The sequence below is a fragment of the Sciurus carolinensis genome, chromosome 10 (genome assembly GCF_902686445.1).
Source record: "Sciurus carolinensis chromosome 10, mSciCar1.2, whole genome shotgun sequence".
NCBI classification, from domain to species: domain Eukaryota; kingdom Metazoa; phylum Chordata; class Mammalia; order Rodentia; family Sciuridae; genus Sciurus; species Sciurus carolinensis.
This window is the reverse complement of record NC_062222.1, coordinates 69,629,001-69,652,490: the sequence shown is the minus strand read 5'-3', so window position 1 is coordinate 69,652,490 and position 23,490 is coordinate 69,629,001. Positions and strand designations below refer to the sequence as shown.

Below are 23,490 nucleotides of genomic sequence, written 5' to 3'. Positions count from 1 at the left end.
AAGACTCACTCATCTTACTGCTTATTACTTTTATATTTGAGACACCTATTTCCTAAGAGTTTGAAGGTTCTTCAGTTAGAGTTAGGATTAACCTAAGGAAAATTTATTCTTTTTATCTGAAGTCACTTGCCAAAAATCTGGCTATTTTAAATAATCCCTGTTGCTTTGCTTGCTTCATTTTAATTTTCAGGAAATTCTTAGAAAATCCAAAAGCGTAGGCACTCCAGAGTCTAGAGCAGGTAGCCACACTCCAAAGGTATTGTTGAAGGAAAGACATGTTGGTGGTATTACTTAGTTAACAATTAATGAGAGTCAGTTGATTAATATTTAAGAAACATCTACTTGTGAGGTATTGTGTGGAAGATCCAAATGAATAGAAGGGTGTCACTGTTGCCCTTAAGGGATTTTTTCAGATCAAAAAGATGCATGTGAGAAGTTTACCACTTCAAAACAATATGCCAAATGAATGACAGAGCCAATGAGTACTACAGATGTTCAGAGGAGAGAGAGAGAGAGAGAGAGAGAATACCTCTTTTTATTATACAAAAGGTAGGATCACTGCCCAGCTCATGACTCACAGAGTATAAAACATCTTGCACTCTGTAAGTACCTAAGGGTTTTTCTTTCTTTCAAATTTCATAATGTTAATAGAGACTGAATGTTTAAATTTACAGTTCTTGTTATTGAGAAGCAATTATTGCATAACATATTGGCACATTACAATAGAGACTCATTGGATGTATTATAAAATTGTGAGGCAACTGTGTCTTATATATTGTCCAGTGGGAGTTTGTTACCATGAGGCCCTCAGTCTGATTCTCAGAGTAGTATCAGTAATACAGAGAAATTAAATTTGACTTCTCTGGCAGTTGGGAGATTACCTATTATTATGACTGCTACCTGGAAATTTTATTTGGAGGAAACAAATGCTTATTTGATTTACCTGAAATCTATGATCTTTTATTCCTTATATTTGATAATTCAGTGTCATTTTACTATAAGTTTTCCTGACTCTCATACCAACTGAAATAAAATAATCATTAATTTGTTATTTTTTGGTTGAATCGTAGGTGTCTTAATTCTCTATTAGAGATACTATGAGTAATACTGGGAATGTATTACTGTAATACATCAGCCTTCTTCAAGTTTTTCTAAAATGTGTTTTCCTTCCTTGGTCTTCTTGGTCTTTCTGGGTCTGCTATATAAACCTTTGTTTTGGTTCTCGTCAATGTCTTTTTCTCCTATCATCTTGAACTTGTTTGTTGCTTTTGTGGTTTTTTTTTTTCAGTATGTGAGTACAAGCATGCTATTCCTATAAGAGAAAGATGGAAATAAGCATTTCCTCTGGGGGATTTTTGAATAAAGGTCAAGATAATAATGTTTCTTCATCTTTTTGCGCCTCCCAACAATTTAAGACTTCTAGCATTTCTTAAAACAAGTTTTATAAGTATTCTTCATAGAATCATGATACCTAAGCAGGACCTTGTTAAAAGACCCCATCTTCAAATGAGTTTTTCTTCAGAGGAAGAAAAATTTTAATCTTTTAAGAAACCATGCAATTCCAAACACTGACAGTGATGATAGTAGTTGATGTCCAGCCTGTTCTCTGCTTTAATACCAATATTCAGGAGATGGGTATTGGTAGGGAAGAATCAAGTTTACTTAATTATAGCCAGTTTTGAAGAAGATAGAGCATCTAGCTCCTATAAAAGCTCTATCCTTTCTGGCCCAGGGAAAGGTTATTATGGGAAGGGAAAAAGACAGTGAGACTGCAAGCTGAGTAGGGTCTTCATCAGTGAGGGGTGTGTCTTCACCAGGACATCACAATGGATTTCAGTCTTCTACATCTGGTTTCTGAGAGTGTTAAAAAGGCCTTCTGGGTTCTGTGCATCCAAAGGTTTAGCAGTTAACATCTAGGTGGGGCTTCTCTCTAGCCAAAAGATTAGGGAGGGTAGGAGGGAAGAAGGGAAGGGGGAGCAAAGGACAATTTCAAGGGAGCCCCTGTTATGGTTTTGCATCAAACACCACCTTGGGTGCCCTCCAGTTCAATCCTGATCACAGCTTGAGGACTCAATCCTCCAAGTTTGCCCTCTCATTTTAGACCCCAATCACAAGCCCTGCATTGTTTTACCTGTGCTTCTGTCGATGGTTATAAATTAAGGTTCAATTAATTTGCTAGAGCAACTCACAGAACTCAAGAAAGCATGCTTACTGGCTTATTATAAAGGATATTGCAAAGGTTAAAAATGAAAAATGCATAAGTCAGGGTACACAGGAAAGGCTGTGGAGTTTCCATGCTCTCTGGGTGTTCTCCCTCCTTTAGCAGCCTCCACATGTTCAGGTATCAGGAAGCAGTCTGAGCTTAGTTCTTTGGGAATTTATGGAAGCTTCTTTGTGTAGGCATAATTCACTATATCACTGGCTACTAGTGATCAACATAATGCTCCCTATCTTCCCAGGAGACTGAGGGCTTGACTGAGAAGGAGGCACTTACTAGACTAATATTGCTGTCTAGACTAGAATGATATACTAAAGTCCTAGTTAGAAGCCCAGTTCTAGAAATCCCAACAAATCAGGTTCAGCTACTTGCCCCAAAAACCAAACGGGAAAAAAACTGTGTGTGTGTGTGTGTGTGTATTGTGAAAAGCAGGAAAGGGACTTTAATCAGTATAACTACACCAGAAGAACAGAGAAGACCAGCCTTTCCAGCCCTGTCTTCAGGGTACTAGCATGAGCTTCCAGATTATATAGACAAGGGGACCAGAAATATGCAGAGTCAAGCAGTTATGCTCAAACTGTGGCCTGTTTGATCATTATCTGAGGATTGGTCAGGCAGAGGCCTTGTTAGAGATAAGAAAGTTGCTATTGCCAGGGAGGTAGTTTTCACTCATCACAAGAGGTTTATAGATCAGACCTGTTCTTCTTGAAATCCACAGTGACTGATTCAGAGCAAAGGAGACAGACACAAATGGAGCCAAAAGCAGGGCATGGTGGCACACGCCTGTAATCCAAGCTACTCAGGACTGAGGAAAAAGGATCACAAGTTCAAAGTCAAGCTGGGTAATTTAGCAAGACTCTCTCTGAAAATAAAATTTTTGAAAAGAAAGGGAATGTAACTTAGTGGTAGAGTGCTTTTGTGTAGCATGTGCAAGGTGTTCTGGATTCAATCCCCAATACACACACACCATGCAAAAAAGGGAGAAAGAGACTCTGAGGGAACAGGTAAACAAAAGAAAAGAGAGCAAGAAAAGTAAAGAAATAAAAACTTAAATTTTTTCAATAAGGAGAAAAAAGAAAATCTATAGTATAACAGTCATAGAGTAATGAAACCTCCCAGTGTTCAGTAGCCTGATGCATGAGAGGTACCTGACAATGAGCTTCAAGCCTCCAGCAGGCGTCTCAGGATGGGATTTGCCCCACCCAAAGATCGGACTACGGCTTCCAGGATTATCCAAGATGGCTGCTCTGGCTTCAAAATGTGTTGGCAAATGGGGAGCTGCAGCTCAGGGTGTGGCTGTGGTCAGCAGGAGGTCCTGGAGGCGGTGTGCGGTTGGTCAGGCAGGGGTCCTGGAGGTCGGGTGTGTTTGGTGTGGTTGCAGGATCCTGGAGGCCAGGTGCAATCAGTCGGTCTGGGGTCCCGGTGATAGGGCGCAATCAGTTGGTCTGGGGGTCCTGGCGGCATGGAACAGTCAGTCGATGTGAGGGCCCCAGAGGCAGGGAGTGATCCGTCGGGCTGAGGGATCCTGGAGATGGGGCTCAGTCAGTCTGGCCAGGGGTCCTACGGGCCTGGCTGTTGTCTCAAAATGGCGGCAGCCACGTGTAATCAAACCTGCAGGTACTGTGACAGAGAACTTCCAGGGAATAGCAGGCAGCTGGTGCTCCACTGACGGTCGGCGATCAGTTTGCTGACTGTTGTCGGACAATCGGTAGGTGAACCTCGTGCGTTGGGTAATGGATAGGTGTAAGGCAGGCGATGGACAGGCAAGAGACAGGCAAATGGCGGATGATAGGCGCCTGACAGTGGGCAATCAGAACATGGATATTTTTGGATGAGAGGATGGAAGAGAAGATACAGGACTCTTGGTTTTACCAGATTCTTAAATGGTCCACCACTCTATTCACAAAGGAAAAGGATGCTTTCTCCAGAGATGGTGTCTCACTGGTTATCTTCTACACACACACACCAAAAAAAAAAAAAAAGAGAGAGAGAGAGAGAGAGAGAGAGAGAGAAAGAGAAAGAGAGATGCCAAGTTTTAAATCTGGTTTTATTTATACCTATTAGATGTTTGCAAACCCAAGTGAAGAGTCCCTAAGTTCTTGTCAACATTAATGTCCCTTACAAAAGTCAAAGAGGTTGAGTATTGATGAAAAGAAAGGTAAAGAAATGACTAAATGGGTTACATAATTTAGGAAATACAATATTATGTAACATCTTAAAAGAAGCTCAGACTAAGAGATGACCTTGTCTCTTAGCTCAATTATAAAAATTGCCTGATAGGTAGCTTAACACATATGCTTTCCAAGACCACTCCTGTTTTTCAACAAGATCAAAAATATAAGCAAGCTTGCAAATCTGAGTGACCTTCCCTTGGGGGACATTTTCATGCCATATAATAATAGACCGGACTAATTATTAATGACCACTGGGATTCTATTAACATACCAGTATCTTTTGAGTTCTGTATCCTTTCCATGCAAGGAATCCATGTCCCAAGTCTAGGGGTGGATTGATACTGTGAAATATATATGCAGTTTTTAATCCCTGTTTCTTACATACAGCTCCTAAAATCCTTGGAATCTGAAGTGATAAGTATCTTTTTGTTGCTAATATGTTGACTGGTGACTGGAAGTCCCCAGGTAGTTAGGTGGTTGTTGGTGGTGAGGATTTGGTCACTGAAACCCAAGGCAGAATTCGAGGGTTGGGGCCTTTCAGTTCCACTTCTCTTAATGCCACCTCCCTGCCCCAGCACACACAGATGAATGTGGGACTGAAGGTTAAGGAGATCCCTGTGGTCGATGATTTTGTCATCTTGTTTATATATTGAGACTTCAGGAGAGCTTCAGATGGCTGAACATAGAGATTCCTGAAGAGTGTTGTGCCCAGAGAGAGCAGAGAAGCTCCACACCCCTCCCACAAACCTTGTCCTGTGCATCTTTTCCATTTTTGTATCATTTAAAAACTATTCTTTACAATAAAGCAGTAAATGTAAGTAAGATAGTTCTCTGAGTTCTAGTTCTCTGAGTTCAGTGGGAAGCTCTTATCAAATTCAGTGAACCTGAGGAGGGGAGTAGTAGGAACCTCAGTTTGTAGTCCATCAGACAGAAATATAGGTGATAACCTATTGCAGTTGGAGTCTGAAATGGGAGCTGTCTGCAGGTAGATAGTGTCAGAGTAGAATTGAATTAGAGAACACCCAGTTGGTGCTCGCTGTATAGTTGATTATTTGGTTGGTTGTGTGAAGTAGAATCTTACATATTTGGTGACAGAAGCATATTGTAAGAGCATAGCAGGTAGAAACTGAGATTGTTTGTTTTTCCTACATTTTAGAATACATCTTTAAGAATTTAGTTTTTGCATCTTAGATGAATTCACATAGGTATTCAGTGGTTCTAAATAATATTTTTAAAATGCTATTCTTGTGCTTTTTCTGGATAATCTTTATAAGTGAGATTATTGCTGTCTTAGAAAGCTTAGCTTACCATTTTGTAAATTGCCCCAAATAGTAATTATTTTAGTTGTGAAGCTGTTGCCCTCTGCAGAAAAGAGCTCTTTTGAAACTATGGCATTTTAAGTTGTTAGAGTAGTTGATTAGAAAAGGATTTCCAGAAAAGGATTTAAGTCTTATACAAATCTGTTTATATGTGGTTACTTCTGGTTCCTTGCTTAAAAAATAAAATAATAATGAAATGAGCAATTTGAGGTTAAAAAGATAATAGAATAAAACAAAAGAAGTACCGAAAGCATACGTGATTTACTATCAAAATAAAAAAATTCAAAGAACTACTAGCAGGTATTTTTGGAATACGAAGAAGATCATGTTATATTTCTTGTCATCTTTAGAAAACAAATTTGGGCAAGGTAGCAGAGAACAGGGCATATAGAATCCTTTGGCTGTATTTTATTATAAATTCTTGCTTTTTACATACAAGAGTGAAAAATGATAAGTACAGATCTGAGACGAATATCAAACTTCTCTTCATTCCCTAAAAAGTATTTAAAAATCAGAATTTATGGGTACTTTTTAAAAAAGTCTTATTAGAGAATGAAAAAATCTGCTTTTTATCAGCAAATCCAGTGATATATTAATGTTTTATAATATATAAAATTCCATGTATTATACAAATAATTTCAGAGACTCTCCTGATACTGAAAGAAAAAAAAAAAAAACAGTAGAAGAAATGCCTACATAAGCTCAGAACACTTACACATACATTTTACTTATGGAATAAAACTTTTAGAGCTGGAGAGATCTCCTTTCTGTCTACATTTTAGAGATGAAGAAACAAGTTCTAGCTTAAATAACTCAGAAGTATTAAAATTGGCAGAACAGAAACAACTATTTTAAAGCAAGTCATTAGAAGCAATACCTAAAAATTAATAGTTCTTTTATGACAATAGATACCAGTAATGTGTTTCAAAAACAATATCAGATGACATCTCCAGATTTTATAAATATTCAAAGAGTAATAAGGGAAAATTGTGAACAAAGTTGTTAAAATATTCAATATTCATTCCTGGTTTTTAAAATACTCTCAACTAGGAATAGAAAGGAACTACTCAACCTGATAGAAAGTATATACAAAAACTTACAACTAACATCTTAAATGGTGAAACATTGTCTCTTTCCCTCAGATCAGGAATACGTCAAGGATGTCTGCTCTCATTATTTATTTTCAACATTGCATTTAAAGTTCAAGCCAATGCATTAGTAAGTAAGGCACGAAAAAGAAAGAAAGGGCATCCACATTAGAAAGAAAGTAAAATTGTATTTATTTGAAAATAATATCATCATATATAGAACATTTGATAGAAACTACAAAGAAAGCCACTAGAACTAATGTGTTTGGCAATTTGAAGGATACAAAGTCAATATTTAAAAATCAATTATATCTTTACATAATATCAGTGAACAACCAGAAATTGAAATTTTCAAATATTATGTGAAAATGATAAAAAACATAAAATGGAATTTCAAAATATGAAAAAACTAGAGATGAATCTGAAAAAAGATGTGAAAGCCTATAAAACTTTTAAAAAATGCTGAAAGAAATTAAATGCTGACCTAAATAAATGGAGAGCTATGTTGTGTTCCTGGGTCAGAAGACTCTGTTAATTTTGTCTAAACGGATAGATTCAATTCAGTCCTAACAGGATTTATTTTTCTAGAATTCAAGAAGTTTATGATAAAATTCATACGGAAATTCAATGGACTTAGAGTACCCAAAACAACTTTAAAAAAGAATGAAGATTCACAATACCTAATTTTCAAAACTTATTCTAAGAATTAAGCATGTAGCTCAGTGGTATAGTGCTTGCCTGGCATACATGAGACCGTGGGTTCAGTCTCCAGCATTGCCAAAAAACAAAACAACAAACAAACAACACCAACAAAAACTTATTATAAACCTATAGTAATCAAAATAGACAAAGAGATCAATGGCACATAATAGAGTTTAGAAATAAACTCACATTTACACTAACCTTCAAACACACACTGAACTTCAAACTGACTTCCTGGGATTTATTGCTGTTGTTATTAAAGCCTTTATATGAAATATAAAAAACATTTTTTTTTGTTTTGTTTGGTACTGCATATTGAATCCAGAGCCTTATGCATGCTAGGCAAGTGTTCCACCACTGAGCTACAGCCCTTTTTTATTTTTGAGATGGGGTCTTACTGAGTTTCTGAGGCTAACCTCAAACTTGTGATACTCCTGCCTCATCTCCTGAGTAGCTGGGATACAGGTGTGTGCCACAGAGACTGTTTGTAGAGAGCTTTTATGGATTAAAAGTTTTTGAGTAAATCTTTACATAGTATATGCAGCTTTTAAAGGACAAGATCCTAACTACCCCCCTTTTATGTTCCTAATTATCTACACTTATAATTTTGTTGATTAAGAGGGCGTATCAGTTGTCTTTGACATGCTACATCTTGCTGTGCATTGGTAAGGGCCATAACGAACAGGTCTATCTAGTTAAATGTGTTTGAACCAGATAAAATTACCCCATTTGTTCCTTGGAAACAAACCATAAAACTCGAGATTAAATTTAATATCTGGCATTCTTAAAATGAATAATGTATGTGGTTTGACAAGTGTATGAAGCACTCATAATGAACAACCCTTTCTTTCCCTACGAACACATAGGCATTACACTGTTTTAATTTGAAATTATTTTGACTATAGATGTTTTGAACAGACAATTTTTGTAAATTTAAAGAGTCATATAGTTAGAGGGAAAAGTTGCAACTTGTCATCCTGTCTTATCCCATTCTTGGTGAAAAAGGTAATTTTTAGCTACTCAGTATATTTGTTTTAATTTGTATGGGAACTTTTAAAATATATATATATATATATATACACATATATATATTTGGTTGTAGGTGGACACAGTACCTTTATTTTATTTTTATGTGATACTGAGGATTGAACCCAGAGCCTCATGTGTGCTAGGCAAGCTCTCTATCACTGAGCCACAACCCCAGCCCCTTATAGGAACTTTTTTAATGCTGAGGCATAACATGTACAGTAAATAGCACTATTCTTGGTTGTGCAGCCTGATGAATTTTATGAATGTATGCACACCCAAATCAAGGTACAGAACATTTCCAGAACCCAGAAGATTCCAAGTTCCTTACCAGCCAATTCTTTGCCACCACAGCTAATCATTACTATGACATATCACATAGAAAAGCTTGGTCTAGTTTTGAACAGTAGAATAAGAGAATCACACAGTTTCTGCTCTTTTTGTCCAAGTTTTTTTACTCAGCATTCTAACCATGTTTTTTTTTTTTTCCCCCCCTTCAGATTAATTATCTTTCTTATATTTCTAGACTCCAAAATTATTCTGGTCAGTTAGCGATTGCATTCCAAAAATTGACCTTGGAAAACATTCTTAGTATTATAACTAAGGTTTTTCCTTTTCTTTGTCCTCTTTTTTTTTTTTTTTTTTTAATAGCTAAGTTTTAAAAAAAGATGTTTTGCCAATTTTGTTCAATATAGAAATCAAAGGATTTTTTATGCCTTGTATTTTTTAGTTAAGATTTTTCTCTTTCCTGGGATGATGTGTATCGATTATAATTAACAATCTTACAAAAATATATAACTAATATTTCTTTTAAAAAAATAGAATAGTTGACCTTTCACATAATCCTGCTCGCCTCTTTTGGTTTTGAGAAGGAAAAGGTTTTTATAATATAAGCAAGGGAATGATGTCTGAAGAGAGCAGAGAATGAATGGAATTAGTAACAAGAAAAATATTTTTCTTATGTGGGATCATTTTGATACAAAACGAAACTGGTTTCTCTCTGGAAAAGTATATTTTCTTCTTCTGGAAATTGAAAATATACACTACTCTTCATTGACCTTTCATCCAGTTCTCCAAAAATAAGACAAATGCCAATCCCTGTTGATACTATTGGTTTTTCACTCTGTAAAAATTCCAGACCCTTGAAGGTAAAACGAAGTCACTCACGTCATTCTTTAAATTTTGCAATTTTCCCCTTAGGTTAGAAGAGAACAAAAATCTCTTTAAACTTAGAAGTACACCTGGGAGAGAAAAAAGCTGCTTTTTAAAAAGATCTTTACCATAAAACTTATTTCTGTTGGTAATTATTTGTTATTGTTTGGTCAAATATAATGTGATAGTTTTATGATCTACAGAGGCTATCATGGAGTTCTGAGGATGCAACAGAAATGTCAATGCTTTGAGAGGGTTAGCACCCTATCCCAGAATTGCTTAGACAAAACAGTTAAAAGGTAGCAGTAAAATTGTTTATAAATAGACCCTTTACCATTCACAATTGACATTTTTATAACTGCTTAACTAGAGTGGCCAAAAAAGACATGATGGTTGTATTCTTAAAAAGAAACCACCCTTAAGCAAACATTTTTAGACGTATGCAGCCTAAATATTACATATATTGAATAGTATTTCTCTCAGAGTTTGGATCCTCCTCAGGGAAATAAAAATCATTATTAATCTAAGGACCCTTTCTAGGTACTGGTTGTATGCCTAGTAACCCATTCATTTATTAGGGTGGAAGAGATCAAAGGTGCTCACTGCAAAGCTTGAACAGGTACAATATATTTATTGAATTTATAGAAAGTGTTGGAGAAGAAACAAAATACATAGGAAGTTCTTTCATAGTTTGTTTTAGTTTTGTAACATTACCAAATGAATATAATGTTATTAGGTGGTGTAGGGGGGGAAAATCTTTCTTCTCCATCACTAATTCACAGTAGAGGCCCCTATCACAAAAGACAGATTAAAAAGTGAAAGCATAAGTATTTATTTAAAGTAAGTTTTAGGTAACATAGGAATCTTGAGAAATGAAAACCCAAAGAAATGGATGAATCTATTTCTGTATAGATACTCTTTTGTTTTGGTTTTGGTGCTTGATATTGAACCCAGGGTCTTATGCAGTCTAAGCACATGCTCTACCGTGGAGCCATACCCCCAATGCCAACCTGTATAATTTTTATGCTATATTTGGTGTAGAAAGGAGTAGTTGTAAAGAAGTATGATTGTATAATGAAGTTTGTTCTAATGGTAATGAACTGGGGGGAACTCTTGTTTGTTGAACTTCTTCTCTGTATCCCTATATCTTCAGAGAGAAGGATGATCCTTTCCTCCAGGTATAGAGAGGGTACTTCTTGAAAAGAGGGTCTTATGACCTCTTTCAGAGGAGAAGGTTAAGAAAAGATCAGAGCATGGCCTTCATGCTTCCTCAGTTCTCAAACGCCCACGTATGATATTTGGAGGTAGCAAATCCTGATCCATGTTCGTGGATAAGGCAGTTTATTTTTAAATGTCACTAGCATCCTCAGTTGGGTGCCATTTAATCAGCTTCCTCCTTGTAAACAAAGAGAAGCATTTTAGATTTCACTTCTAGTCTAAATTATTTCTGATAGGTATTTGGCCTAATACAATGACTATTTTGTAATTTGGATAAAATAGTTACTTGTAACATTTTCTGACTTGCCATATCCCTTGTTTTTCCTCACTTATAGCTTGTTTTTGCCTCTCATATCTTTTTTCTCACTTGCAGCTTTATGAAAGTATATAAAGTCAAATATATATGTAAATATATATTATATATTATAAATATGCTTTAAACATATTCTATTTTATGAGAAACTTATCAGTTAACATAGAATTGGAAGCAACTTAATTGAGCTACAGCACCATTTTTTTAATGATACCATTTAATGCCCCCAAATAAGGGCAGTGGTTCTTATATGCATGTGACGTCAGTTGGTCTGAGCATCTGAATCCCCAGGAAGCTTTTTAAAAGTACTGTGCAGAATTCCGTGCCCAGTCTTCAAAATTCACACAAAAATTCACTGTGGCTTAGAAGATGGAAGGTCTGTGTGGTTTTTTAAAAATTATCTCAAACTCCCAAATAAAAAACTGTGTAAGTGTGTTTGTTTCAATATCCAGGTTAACAAAGCTGATACTTGAAAGCTGACTCATACTTGAAAAGACAACGAAACTGGATTGGAGAATAGACTACAGATCCAGAATGTTCTCTGGAAGAATAATTTAGAGTTTCTGATATTTGGAAATTGAAAGAAAATTTTTCTTCACAACAGAACTCCAAAATAACTTTGTATGTGTGTATTTGTGTGTGTGTAACCAGCATAGTCTAAATTGATAAATTATTGTCACAGTAGAGCAACACAGAAGAGCACCTTTAAAACTTGTGGATCAGTGCTGTAGAGTTAGAATTGTAAATAAATTCTTCCCCACCACTACCAAGTACAGTAGACTCTGCATGCCTGGGTTCTGTATCTGTATTCCACCAACCAGAGATTGACAATGCGATTAGACCTGTGATGATCGTGTCAGTACTAAATAGGTACAGACTTTTTTCTTGTTGTTATTCCCTAATTGTTATACAGTGTAACAACCATTTACATAGCATTTACATTGTTTTGTGTATTATAAACAATCTAGGATGGCTTAATGTATATGGGAGGACTTGCGTAGATTTTAGGCAAATACTATGATGTTTTATATAAGGAACGTGAGCATCTGCAGATTTTGGTATCCATGATGGGTTCTGGAACCAACACCCTAAGAATACTGAGGGTTAATTATATTTCATTTACATTAGTGTAATGACATTGTAGGATCTTTAGAAAATTCATAATTTCTGTCTTTAATTTACAATCTGAAAGAAATGTGTGAAAACAATTACAAAAGCATTTTCCTTATTACTTGGGCATAATTTTTGTGGATGTGATCCTTTTTTAAATTTTTTTTTAGTCGTAGATGGACACAATATCTTTATTGATTTGTTTATTTTTATGTGGTGCTGAGGATCAAACCCAGTGCCTCACACATGGTAGGAGAGCTCTCTACCACTGAACCACGACCCCACCCCTGCGAATGTGATTTTTTATTGATGATGAGGATAAAGAAGATTGGAAATGTTGGAAACCAAAGGAAAATCAAAGAGGAAGAACTTAGTATATCAAAGGACTAAAGTGAGCAGGTTTCTCAGAGTATGTTAAAAATGGAAGATGGAAATGAAAGGAACTGCTAATATTTCTTTCATGCTATTTGATCATGTGCCCACGGAAGCTTACTGAAGAAGAAAGCAAATTCTTAAGAGACCTTCTTCCCTCTATCCATGTTGATCAATCATTTAGAGCCCTGTCATTTTTAACAATAATAACCAATTTGGTTTTACCCATATATATTGTCCATATATTACTTATTATGCTCAGATCTCACTAGTGTTTTGTTATTAGCAAGTTGCATATTTCTAGAATTACCTCAAGAATCTTCCAAGTGCTTAACAAAACAAAACTACCAGAAGCCTAATTGATCATAAGCCATACCAAGATTCCAGTGGTTGTGGTTTGGGCAAGCAGCTTGCATCTGTTTAGTCATTCAAAACCAAACAGAAAGAAAATGTGTGTTGGGGGTGGGGGAGGACTGTCATTAAGAAATAAAAATATCTTTTATTTTCTATTCTAAGAAAGGCAAACTCATAAAATAATCAGTTTGGAGTGACAACTTTGCATAATTTTGTGTTATCAGAATTAACTACAACTTCTATTACAAATATTTTTTCTAAAATTATACACTGATATAGTGATATATATTCAAATAAATATTTTTATTTAATAATTCATGCTGTATTCCTAAAGATAACAATTAGGTACAGTAAAACATCGATTTGACAAACTATAGTTACTTAATAAATGCTTGTTGGCGTGATTGTCAAATCTTAAGCCAAATGTTACAAATTGGAGAACTACACTAACTTGGAATGACATGTAATAAATAGAATACTTGTTGAAGGGTTGTTCCCCAAGGGATTAATTCTAATTTTAAAAGTAGTATTTTAGAGTACTTTATCTCTTAAATCACCTGTATTTCTAATATGACTTATAGGTGAGAGGTGCCAAAAAAAAATTCTCAAACATCTAGAATAGAGCAGTTTGAGATTTTGATCTGTTTTTCTGAGACTGATACTTATTATGGATGATGCACTCCTTGTCTTCCACTGGGGGAAAACATGAAGTGGTTGAGTTTGAATTTGAATAGTGGCTTTTCTTAGATGGGTTGTTTATATCTGGTATATTTAAAGAGATTTTGTTAAATAGTCATAGTGGAATTGTTCTAAGTGGTGTCCCCCTCTCCCCCCATTAATCCTCACCAGCCTTATCTTTGAGATAAGAACTGTCTTTACAGAGAAGGAAATTGAAGGACAGAGAGGCTGTTTAAGATCACAGTGGTAAGCTATAAATGTCAAACCTAGGATTTGAACACAGGGCTTTTTGCTTAATCTGTACTCCTAACCACTGCACCTACCATCTTTCTTAAGTGAAACTACATGCTAAATTAATGAATTTAGATATTAAAAAGAATAAGATGAAACTGACAGTTTCTCTGATGTTTCCAAATCTCCTAGATGAACTTAGAGATTTGTATAATTAGCAAGGTCTGGGACCTACAATACCAGAATATGAACTCCTGAGAACCAAAGCCTTGTGGGAGTTTATTAAATGCTGTTGAGTGATTGGCTGTTCCAAAAATACTTACGTGATATAAAATGTCTTTAAAGAGTCTATCACTATCAATTTGCATCGTTATAGAAGTCAGTTTCAATCATTTATACAATTTTATTTTCAAAAGAGATTGCTGTTCTATCATGTTTCATATTAGAGAAGGTGAAGTTTTAAAAAGCAGTAACAAAACTTAGGAGGAATTAATACATTCAATGAATCTTACATAATTTATCACAAAACAGTAATATCAAAAAATGTTAAAATATAGGAGAACTATTCTAAACCCTTTTTTCTTGTTTGTGCATTAAAGTATACCAGGTGATTGAGATTTACAATGTATATTCATATGCTTATATGAACTGAATTTTTGAGAGAATTCTATATTATAGAGTGACTTCATCAAATCCTTCAGGGTTTGGAGCAAAGGCTTTTGCGTAGATTTTTGCCTCACAGAACATATAAAATAGGAGGATGACAGTTCTTTACTTGTACTTGAATAGGCTAAGAAAGGGATTTTTGAGTTCAAAATTGTGTTGTTGCTGTTCTGAGTCTTTACATTATTTCCTGATGCTTTTGATTAGTGTTTCTTTACTATGTTTGTTACCCAGTTATGATCATTTTCTAAATTTTTATATGACAAATGGGGGCATAAAAATTAAGAGGGAATCCAAAGGAAATGGCAATATCCCTCAGGCAGAGAATATAAATGTTAAGTGGTCTATAGATTTTAAGTTTAAGAAAATATTGTAAAGAAACTTTTAAGATGTTTCTTTGCAGTCAGGTTTGGTGGTGCATGCCTGTAATCCCAATCACTAGGGATGCTGAGGCAGGAGGTTCACAAGCTTAAGGCCAGCCTCCACTACTTAGGGAGAGACAGTGTCAAATAATAAATATATATATTTTTTAAAAGGGAGGCAGGGGAGAATTCTATAATAAAGAATTCTCTCAAAAATTCAGTTCATGTGTGCATATGAATACACATTGCAAATTAATCACCTGATATAATTTAAGGTACAAACAAGAAAAAAAAAGGTTTAGAATAGTTCCAATGGTTTTTAAAGATGTAGTTCAGTGGTAGAGAGCCACTGGGTTCAATCCTTAGTACCTCCAACAACAACAACAAAAAACTTCTCTGCATATCAAATTTCTGTTTATTGCTAACTTTGTCTCTAGCTACTTGAAATTCTGTTTAAGGAGCTTTTCCTGGGGAATGTTGGTACAAGTCTCTAAATAGAATCACTTGACTACTGGAATCAGTGCGTATCAGATTTAGTCTTTCACAATAGCATTCTTGAGTGCATTCAGCACACAACTAAAACATAGGACATAAAATTTTAAGATTCTGAACTCTCATCTTAAAATATTCTTTTGTTAGCATTCTTTGAAGCATTTTGAAAACATTTGCTTTAAATTCCTTCCTCAAAAAGGGTGAATTAAAGACCAATTCCAGCCACAACTCTAAATTCCTTGACTTGTAAGTTTGTATAACTCTTTACAATTATTTAAAAATATATTTTGTGGTTTGACTCTATTTTCTGAAGAATCCAATATTTAAATGTCACATGTGTGCTTTGGAAATTTGACAGCAATGTAGTTTGTGACAGTTTCTTTAGCTTTATTACAGGACCTTTGGAAACTTTTGTGTCATTTCTGTGTGTTTTTTAAAATGCAAAATCATGACCCACCTTGATAATTCTGTTTCCCAGTGCTGCCCACCATTTTTCTCTGCCTAAAATTTTTGCTGTTCCTTGCCCAAATGTAATAATTTCCTGACCACATGCCTTTGCTTTGGCTATTTCTTCTCTTTGGAATCTGAAATCATATCTTAAGCCATGATCAAGTGTTAACCCTCCGAAAAGAGGAAAGGGAGGGAGGGGGAGAGAGGAAGAAAGAGAAAATTCTCTCTGCATCGTAGTTGAAGTAATTTTGCTGTTCTTGAAACTTCCTTTTATATTCTTTCTTACTTTATACTTTCCATCTTACATTTGTTTATGTACATATTTTATATCCCCCAAGTAGCACTTTAGATTTTATTAGTGATGACCTATAATGTCAAGAACATTATATTAATACACATAGTGCTTAGAGTCATGATACATATTATATGTTCAGGAAAAAAAATTAAAAATGTATTATATAAAACAGGTTGAGTTATGCAGTTTTTGCTAAAGTAATAATAGTTTTACTAACTTTGTGCTGGTAAGTGAATAAATCTCTTAATAACTTCATAATGATAAGCAATAGTGAATTGCTTTCACCATCACAGTTGTATATTGGAGAAGTCATAGAGTTGGTCTGTGGCCAAGTATGAGGAGGAAGAGTGTAGCAAGCCCTTTTCTAGTCTGTGTGGACACGAACATCCAGGATAGCAAAATAGGATATAGTATTTAGATTTCTGTGACATTCAAGCCTTTGTGATAACTGTGACCCCCAATAATTTATAAATTATAATTTATAATTTCTGGTAACAGGCATACCTGAAATTATAAAGACTGTGCCCAAAATAAGGACTGTCAAGAATTGAATGTGTGAATTAGAATCCTAGCCTCCTAACTTAGGTTCAGGTGTAGGAACCGGGGAACTGAACAGAAAGGCTAATAGAAGAACTAATTAAAATAGTGGGTGGAGATTGTCAATAGTGAATGATGTGTCACGGGCAGTTACAGCAATATACTTCCGTGGATTCCCTAGAGAAGGAAGAACCTAGATAAGAGACTGAGAAGGAACAGACTTCATGTTGGGAGTATAGCAGGGCTATCCTTGATTTCCAATTCTTTTCTATCTTAAAGTCATTGTTTTGGAGATCAGTCACATGACTTCAAATACCATCTATTAAGCCAGCGACTCCTAAAATATATCTCCATTCCTGACCTTCATCCCACATTCTAGATCCGCTGTCAACTTGACATCTCCATCTCAATGTCTAACAAATACATTAAATTTATTAAGTCACAAAGTAAAATTCTAATTCCTACTCCTGCCCCAGTACCCATTTTGGCAACTCATACTGTCTATAGTCATCTCCATCTTCTCTGTCTTCTCAGTTGATGGTACTCCTATCTTTCTAGTTACTCAGATCAAAACCCTGGAGTCATCCAGATTCCTGTCTTCCTCTTGCTCCTCAATATTTTGGGAAATTCTATTATCACTTCCTCTAAACTATGTTCAGTTTCCAGGGGGTTCTCACCACCTCTACTACTATGACTCCAGTTGCAGGCCATCATCATCTTGTACCAGATATTAGTTCCTTGGCTTCCTAATTAGTCTCCTAGTGTTCATTCCCCCTTAGTGGATAATCTGAAAGGAGTTGATTTTAGATTGTTTTATAACAATCATGTTCTAACAATCTAAAATCATGTTCCGTGTGTTTTTTAAAACGCAAAATCATGACCCACCTTATATAAAATCTCAAGATATTGAATAGCAGCTTTGCCTCATTAGAGTTCTTTTCTAGCTGTGCTGTATGTTGATGATTCATGAACTACCAAAGAAGCAGCTTTTAGCAGAAAATGTGCAGAGTGGCTGTGAAAGATAGCAATATACCTAGAATTCCCTACTGCAATGACATATTGAAATGTATTTTGCCGTAAGAATTGTGAGCCATGTTTCAACAGTCTGATGCATGGTTAATTAAGGCTATGAGGACCATTAATCTGTAACTCTGCATCAGCTCAGTGTAAGATGTGCTTACTAGTTAAAAGATGCATTCAAGCATACTTTCCTCAGCATAGTTATTTAAAAAATGCAGGGACATTTTTATCTTCAAAAGCAGAATGAATTGTATTAGTTTTTTGGTTCATTTTTTTACATAAGTCAATTCTGATGATCTGACAATAGGTTGAGGTTAAGTCAAAGGATGATTTATTTCTCATAAATTGTTTTCAAGCCTGTTGCAGTGGCACACACCTGTAATCCAGCTACTTGAGGCTGAGACGGGAGGATCAAAAGTTCAAAGCTAGGCTCCTCTAGGGAGACCTGTCTCAAAATTAAAATGGACTGGGGATATAATTCAGTGGTAGAGTACCCTTGGGTTCAATACCCAGTACTGCAAAAAGAAAAAAAACAAGTTGTTTCCTACAAAGCATAGATAGATACTTGGATAAACTATCCCAATGGATTTCTGTCAGTTTTTAATCATCTGAAGTAGAGAGACACACAGTATAATGCATTCAAATTGAATAATGGAATTGGTAGTCACAGGCCTTTTGTTACTTCTCTATGGCAATTTCTTGAGTCTCTGACCCAGTTCACCTAGTAATTATCTTAAAACTTATATTAACTTCCTTTTGATTTGGGAGGACAAAACTAAGTTCCTTCTAATGATTCTGTTTCGTTGAACTTAATGTCTGGCTTTACTTTTAGAAGGAGGCCTGCCATAGTCAAAGAAATTAATGCTTCAAAAAGTCTTAAATATTCAGCTCTTAAGCATCTATACAGGCAGACATTAAAAACAAAAAATTCAGAGACTTCATTGCTCACATTGGTAGTACAAAACAAGCTACCTGATAAATTTTGTGAAAATATGAAGAAACGCAAATAAGACAAAATTCAAATTCAAGCAAATACATCTTACTCAAAAAAAAAGTCCTTGAGTTGGAGACATTACTATTTCTAAATCTGGGGAATTCTCAAAGGAATGGATTTCTATCAGTTTCAGAACTGCATAGTCTAAAATCAAGAAATCTTAATTTGGGATCCATAAATGGGCTGTATGCAGATCTATGAACCATAAAATTTTTGTACAGAGTCTTATATTTATGGGCAGTGTCCTTGAGAGAGAGCTTTAACCAATTTCTCTAAGAAATCCATGATTTAAAAAAAAAAAATTAAAGAACTATTGATTCTTATTCACTTCTGTTTATCACTATAATAAAATACCTGAACCAAGTATAATTCTTATGACTAGTCATAAAAATTCTCTATTTCTGGGCTGGGGTTGTGGCTCAGTGGCAGAGTGCTTGACTCACATATGTGAGGCCCTCAGTTTGATCCTCAGCACCACATGAAATAAATAAATAAATAAAATAAAGATATTGTGTCCATCTACAACTAAAAAAATATTTTTAAAAATTCTGTGTTTCTAGTTTGTAGAATCTGCCATCCAGATTTTGAAAGGTTAAGCCAATCAAGGCATTGTTATTAACAATGGTAGCCATTGTTATTAAAGATGGTGGCACTTTCTTTGTGTAGCTCATTGATTTGGTATATGTAACTGTACACTAACATCTGTACTAATAGACTGGAATGTACACTTGAAGTGATCTATAAGTTCCTCTCATTATAATTTTAAGCAATTATCTTTTCTTTTTTTCTTCCTTTTCATTTCATGCAATTATAAACCAGTAAGCATTACTGATCCTGCTGCCCTGGGCTTCATCATTTCTCCATGGTCTCTACTGTTGCTGCCATCTGGTAGTGTGTCATTTACGGATGAAAACATTTCCAATCAGGATCTTCGAGCATTCACTGCACCAGAAGTTCTTCAAAATCAATCTCTAACTTCTCTCTCAGATGTTGAAAAGGTAACTGTTAAATATTTGTTGTTGCTGTTTGTTCTTTCTTTTGGTGGGAGAAGGGCAAGTTAAGACAATGGGCCACCCTATTTTAGCCCCCTGAAAAAAGTTCACTGAACTTTATTTATCATCTATTCCAAGAGGTTTGTACTTATTTTACTTAAAAATGAAAAATAATGATTTGTGAATTTTTATAGACAATAATGCTTTTAAAACATGAGCCATTATTAATTCATGTTCATAAATATTTATTAAATGCCTTCTGTGTAGAAAACACAGCTCATGAAAAAATACAAAAATAAATAGAAAACGGACTATGATTTTATGTATAGAACAATCTATAATGTATGGCAGGCTGAAATAAATGTGTAGGGGAATGGAGTGTTCTGAGAGTTTGCAAGAAAAACAGTTAATTTTTAATGTAGAATGATATTACAGAGAAGGTAGCATTTGGCTATGAAGAGTAGGAATTCTGATAAGTGAAAACAGGTAAAAAGGACATTCCATTCAAGGCTATGAGTATGTACTATGACAATAAATCGTCCACTATGACTGGGAATAGTTGATCAGACCGACTAGACCAGAGCATTAACTGTCTAGATGGCTGTGGGTAAAGAAAGGGAGATGACTGTAGGTCAACATGAGGAAGATTTTGAATGCCAGGACTTGAGCCTTCCTTCTGAGGCAGTAGGAATCATATTTTAAGGGCTGTTATATGATGAGATTTGTGGTTTTGTGAGTTAAGCTTGACAAAAGGGGTAGCTTAGGGTGATCCATGATTTCATGGAAATCTAATTAAAATGTTTTAATAACCTGGAGAAAATAATTGAAAATACTATAATGCCTTCAGAATATAAAGCTGTGAATGAAGGGAATATAGTGGAGGCAAAATGGACAGAGTTCAACAATTTATTTGATGAAACAATAAAGAAGAAAGAAAAGTCTGTGGTGGAAATATCTACTCTGACTATGGTGTTATCATCAGCTTAGAACAAGATCTACTTTTGTTAAAAGTCATGAAAAAAATTGGGGAGCAAATATGTTTTGGGTTATACAACAGACTGTGAGTAATTTAGATATGGAACTCTGAAAAATTCAGAATTTGCTATCAACATCCTTTATCATACATCACTCCACATAAGTGTAAAGAACAACTTAATAATTTCCTAATAGTAAAATTGTCAAATCAAAAAGTATGCATGTTTTACATTTTCATACACTTTACCTCATTACCACCTGAAGGAACTGTAACCATTTATCTTTCTATTGATAATCATATTTCCCTTATATGTGCTTAAGAGGGTAGGAAATATGTGGTGATTAAGGGGGAGGAAGGCCCCTTGATTTGGGCTATCAATTGTATTTGCTAGGGCAAATCCAGCAAAAGTTTATCCTTTGTATTTCTTGAAGTACTTAAGACATTTGGGAGGTACAGGCAACCCATCAGAGAAGACAATAGCTATGAGGTGGAGCCGATGTTTAATGCATTAGCCCTAAGAAAATTCCCATTACATGAGATGAGGTATTTGAAAAGGACTTTGTATACTATAGAGTATATACAGTCTTGGTCATTGTTAGCATCTCATAAAGGCATTCAGATGTAGTGGGTACTGTTTTATTAAGCTGAATAGGTATAATAGACATAATTATTCATTTTTATTGTTATTTAACCAGCATACATTCCTTTTGTACATTGTGTGATTCATTTAATAATACTTTTAAAAGGATGATTAGAATTTTAGGAATATGCAATGGAGAAAAGATAGCCTCTTCAACAAATGGTGCTGGGAAAACTGGAAATCCATATGCAACAGAATGAAACTAAACCCCTATCTATCACCCTGCACAAAACTCAACTCACAATGGATCAATGACCTTGAAATCAGACCAGAGACCCTGCATCTTATAGAAGAAAAAGTAGGTCCAAATCTTCACCTTGTTGGCTTAGGATCAGACTTCCTTAACAGGATTCCCATAGCACAAGAAATAAAAGCAAGAATCAATAACTGGGATAGATTCAAACTAAATAGCTTTCTCTCAGCAAAGGAAACTATCAGCAATGCAAAAAGAGAGCCTACAGAGTGGGAGAAAATCTTTGCCACTCATACTTCAGATTCTAATTTCCAGAATATATAAAGAACTCAAAAAACTCTACACCAAGAATACAAATAACCCAATCAACAAATGGGCTAAGGATATGAACAGACACTTCACAGAAGAAGATCTACAAGCAATCAACAAACATGAAAAAATGTTCACCATCTTTAGTAATAAGAGAAATGCAAATCAAAAGTACCCTAAGATTCCATCTTACCCCAATTAGAATGGCGATTATCAAGAATACAAGCAACAATAGGTGTTGGAGAGATGTGGGGAAAAAGGTACACTCATACATTGCTGGTGGGACTGCAAATTAGTGCAGCCACTCTGGAAAGCAGTGTGGAGATTCCTTAGAAAACTTGGAATGGACCTACCATTTGACCCAGCTATCCCACTCCTCAGCCTATACCCAAAGGACTTAAAATCAGCATACTACAGAGATACAGCCACATCAATGTTCATAGCTGCTCAATTCACAATAGCCAGACTATGGAACCAACCTAGATGCCCTTCAATGGATGAATGGATAAAGAAACTGTGGCATATATATACAATGGAATATTACTCAGCTATAAAGAATAATAAAATTATGGCATTTGCAGGCAAATGGATGAAATTGGAGAATATCATGTTAAGTGAGATAAGCCAATCTCAAAAATCCAAAAGACGAATGATCTCACTGACAAGCGGATGATGATACATAATGGGGGCAAGAATGGAGGAAGGAGGAACTGTATAGAGGGAAAAGAGAGGAGGGAGGGGTAGGGGGGAAGAAAAAAAAATAACGGAATGAATAAAAAAAAATTTTAGGAATAGACATAGTGTTTGTGCAAAGTATGTAATCCTTGAGATTTCTGAATAAGAATTAATCTTCAGGGTGTTTGCAAACCAGTGAAATGGCATACTGAGTTTTGTGTGTGCAAGCATTTTTGAGAGAGGGTGCTCATAATGTCACGTATGGTGACCTCAGAAAAAGAACCACTGCACTATAGTAAAGTCTTGGCTATCTTAGTTTTAAAAACCTCTGCTGAGTTACAGTAGAATCTCATTCTCTAATTCTTAATAATTTCTGGTAGCTACCTGTGAATTCTTTCTGTAAGGTGTTTAAAATCCACAATAAAAGAAAAAAAAAGTCCTTAGGAAAGTTTCAGGTGCACAGGTGTTTTTCAGATTTGCTAAGTTTCCCAATTTGACCTGTGATGTCAAGATCCACAAAGAGTAAACCATAGTTGGGAACAACAGTTAGACTCTATTAAGTGCTAAGTGTTTAGGAGCAAGTGTTAGGGACAAGATGGTGTGGAAATGTTGCTATTACTGTGTTAAAGTTGATTTCTTTTTTCATGTAATAGGAACTTCCAGTTCACCTCTCATCTGAAAAACTCCAGTGAAATTCTGGAAAAATAAAAAAGGCTGAGTTGGGGAAGGTGGTGCCATAGAAATAGCAATCCCCTGTACTAAAACAAAACAAAAGTGCACTGATCCCAGTTTAAAGAAGGATGGGTGCTGGCGATATAGCTCATCACGTAGAGTGCCTGTCTCGCATGCTGGAGGCCCAGGTTCGAGTCCCCAGCATTGTGGGATTGTGGTAATAACAAACAAAGAAGGATGGGCAGGGGCAAGATGGGAGGCAGAG

The 23,490-nt window shown here is 35.4% G+C and overlaps 1 protein-coding gene across 11 annotated transcripts in view; it reads left to right on the top strand.

The window, feature by feature from the left end:
* Nucleotides 1-23,490, top strand: part of Ptpn13 (protein tyrosine phosphatase non-receptor type 13) — a 189,038-nt gene that overhangs the window by 42,853 nt on the left and 122,695 nt on the right. For all 11 annotated transcript variants that reach the window (XM_047565871.1, XM_047565869.1, XM_047565866.1 and 8 more), the window contains exon 3: nucleotides 19,588-19,766. In XM_047565871.1, the coding sequence (XP_047421827.1) occupies nucleotides 19,588-19,766 (179 nt within the window). The remainder of the gene's footprint in view (nucleotides 1-19,587; nucleotides 19,767-23,490) is intronic.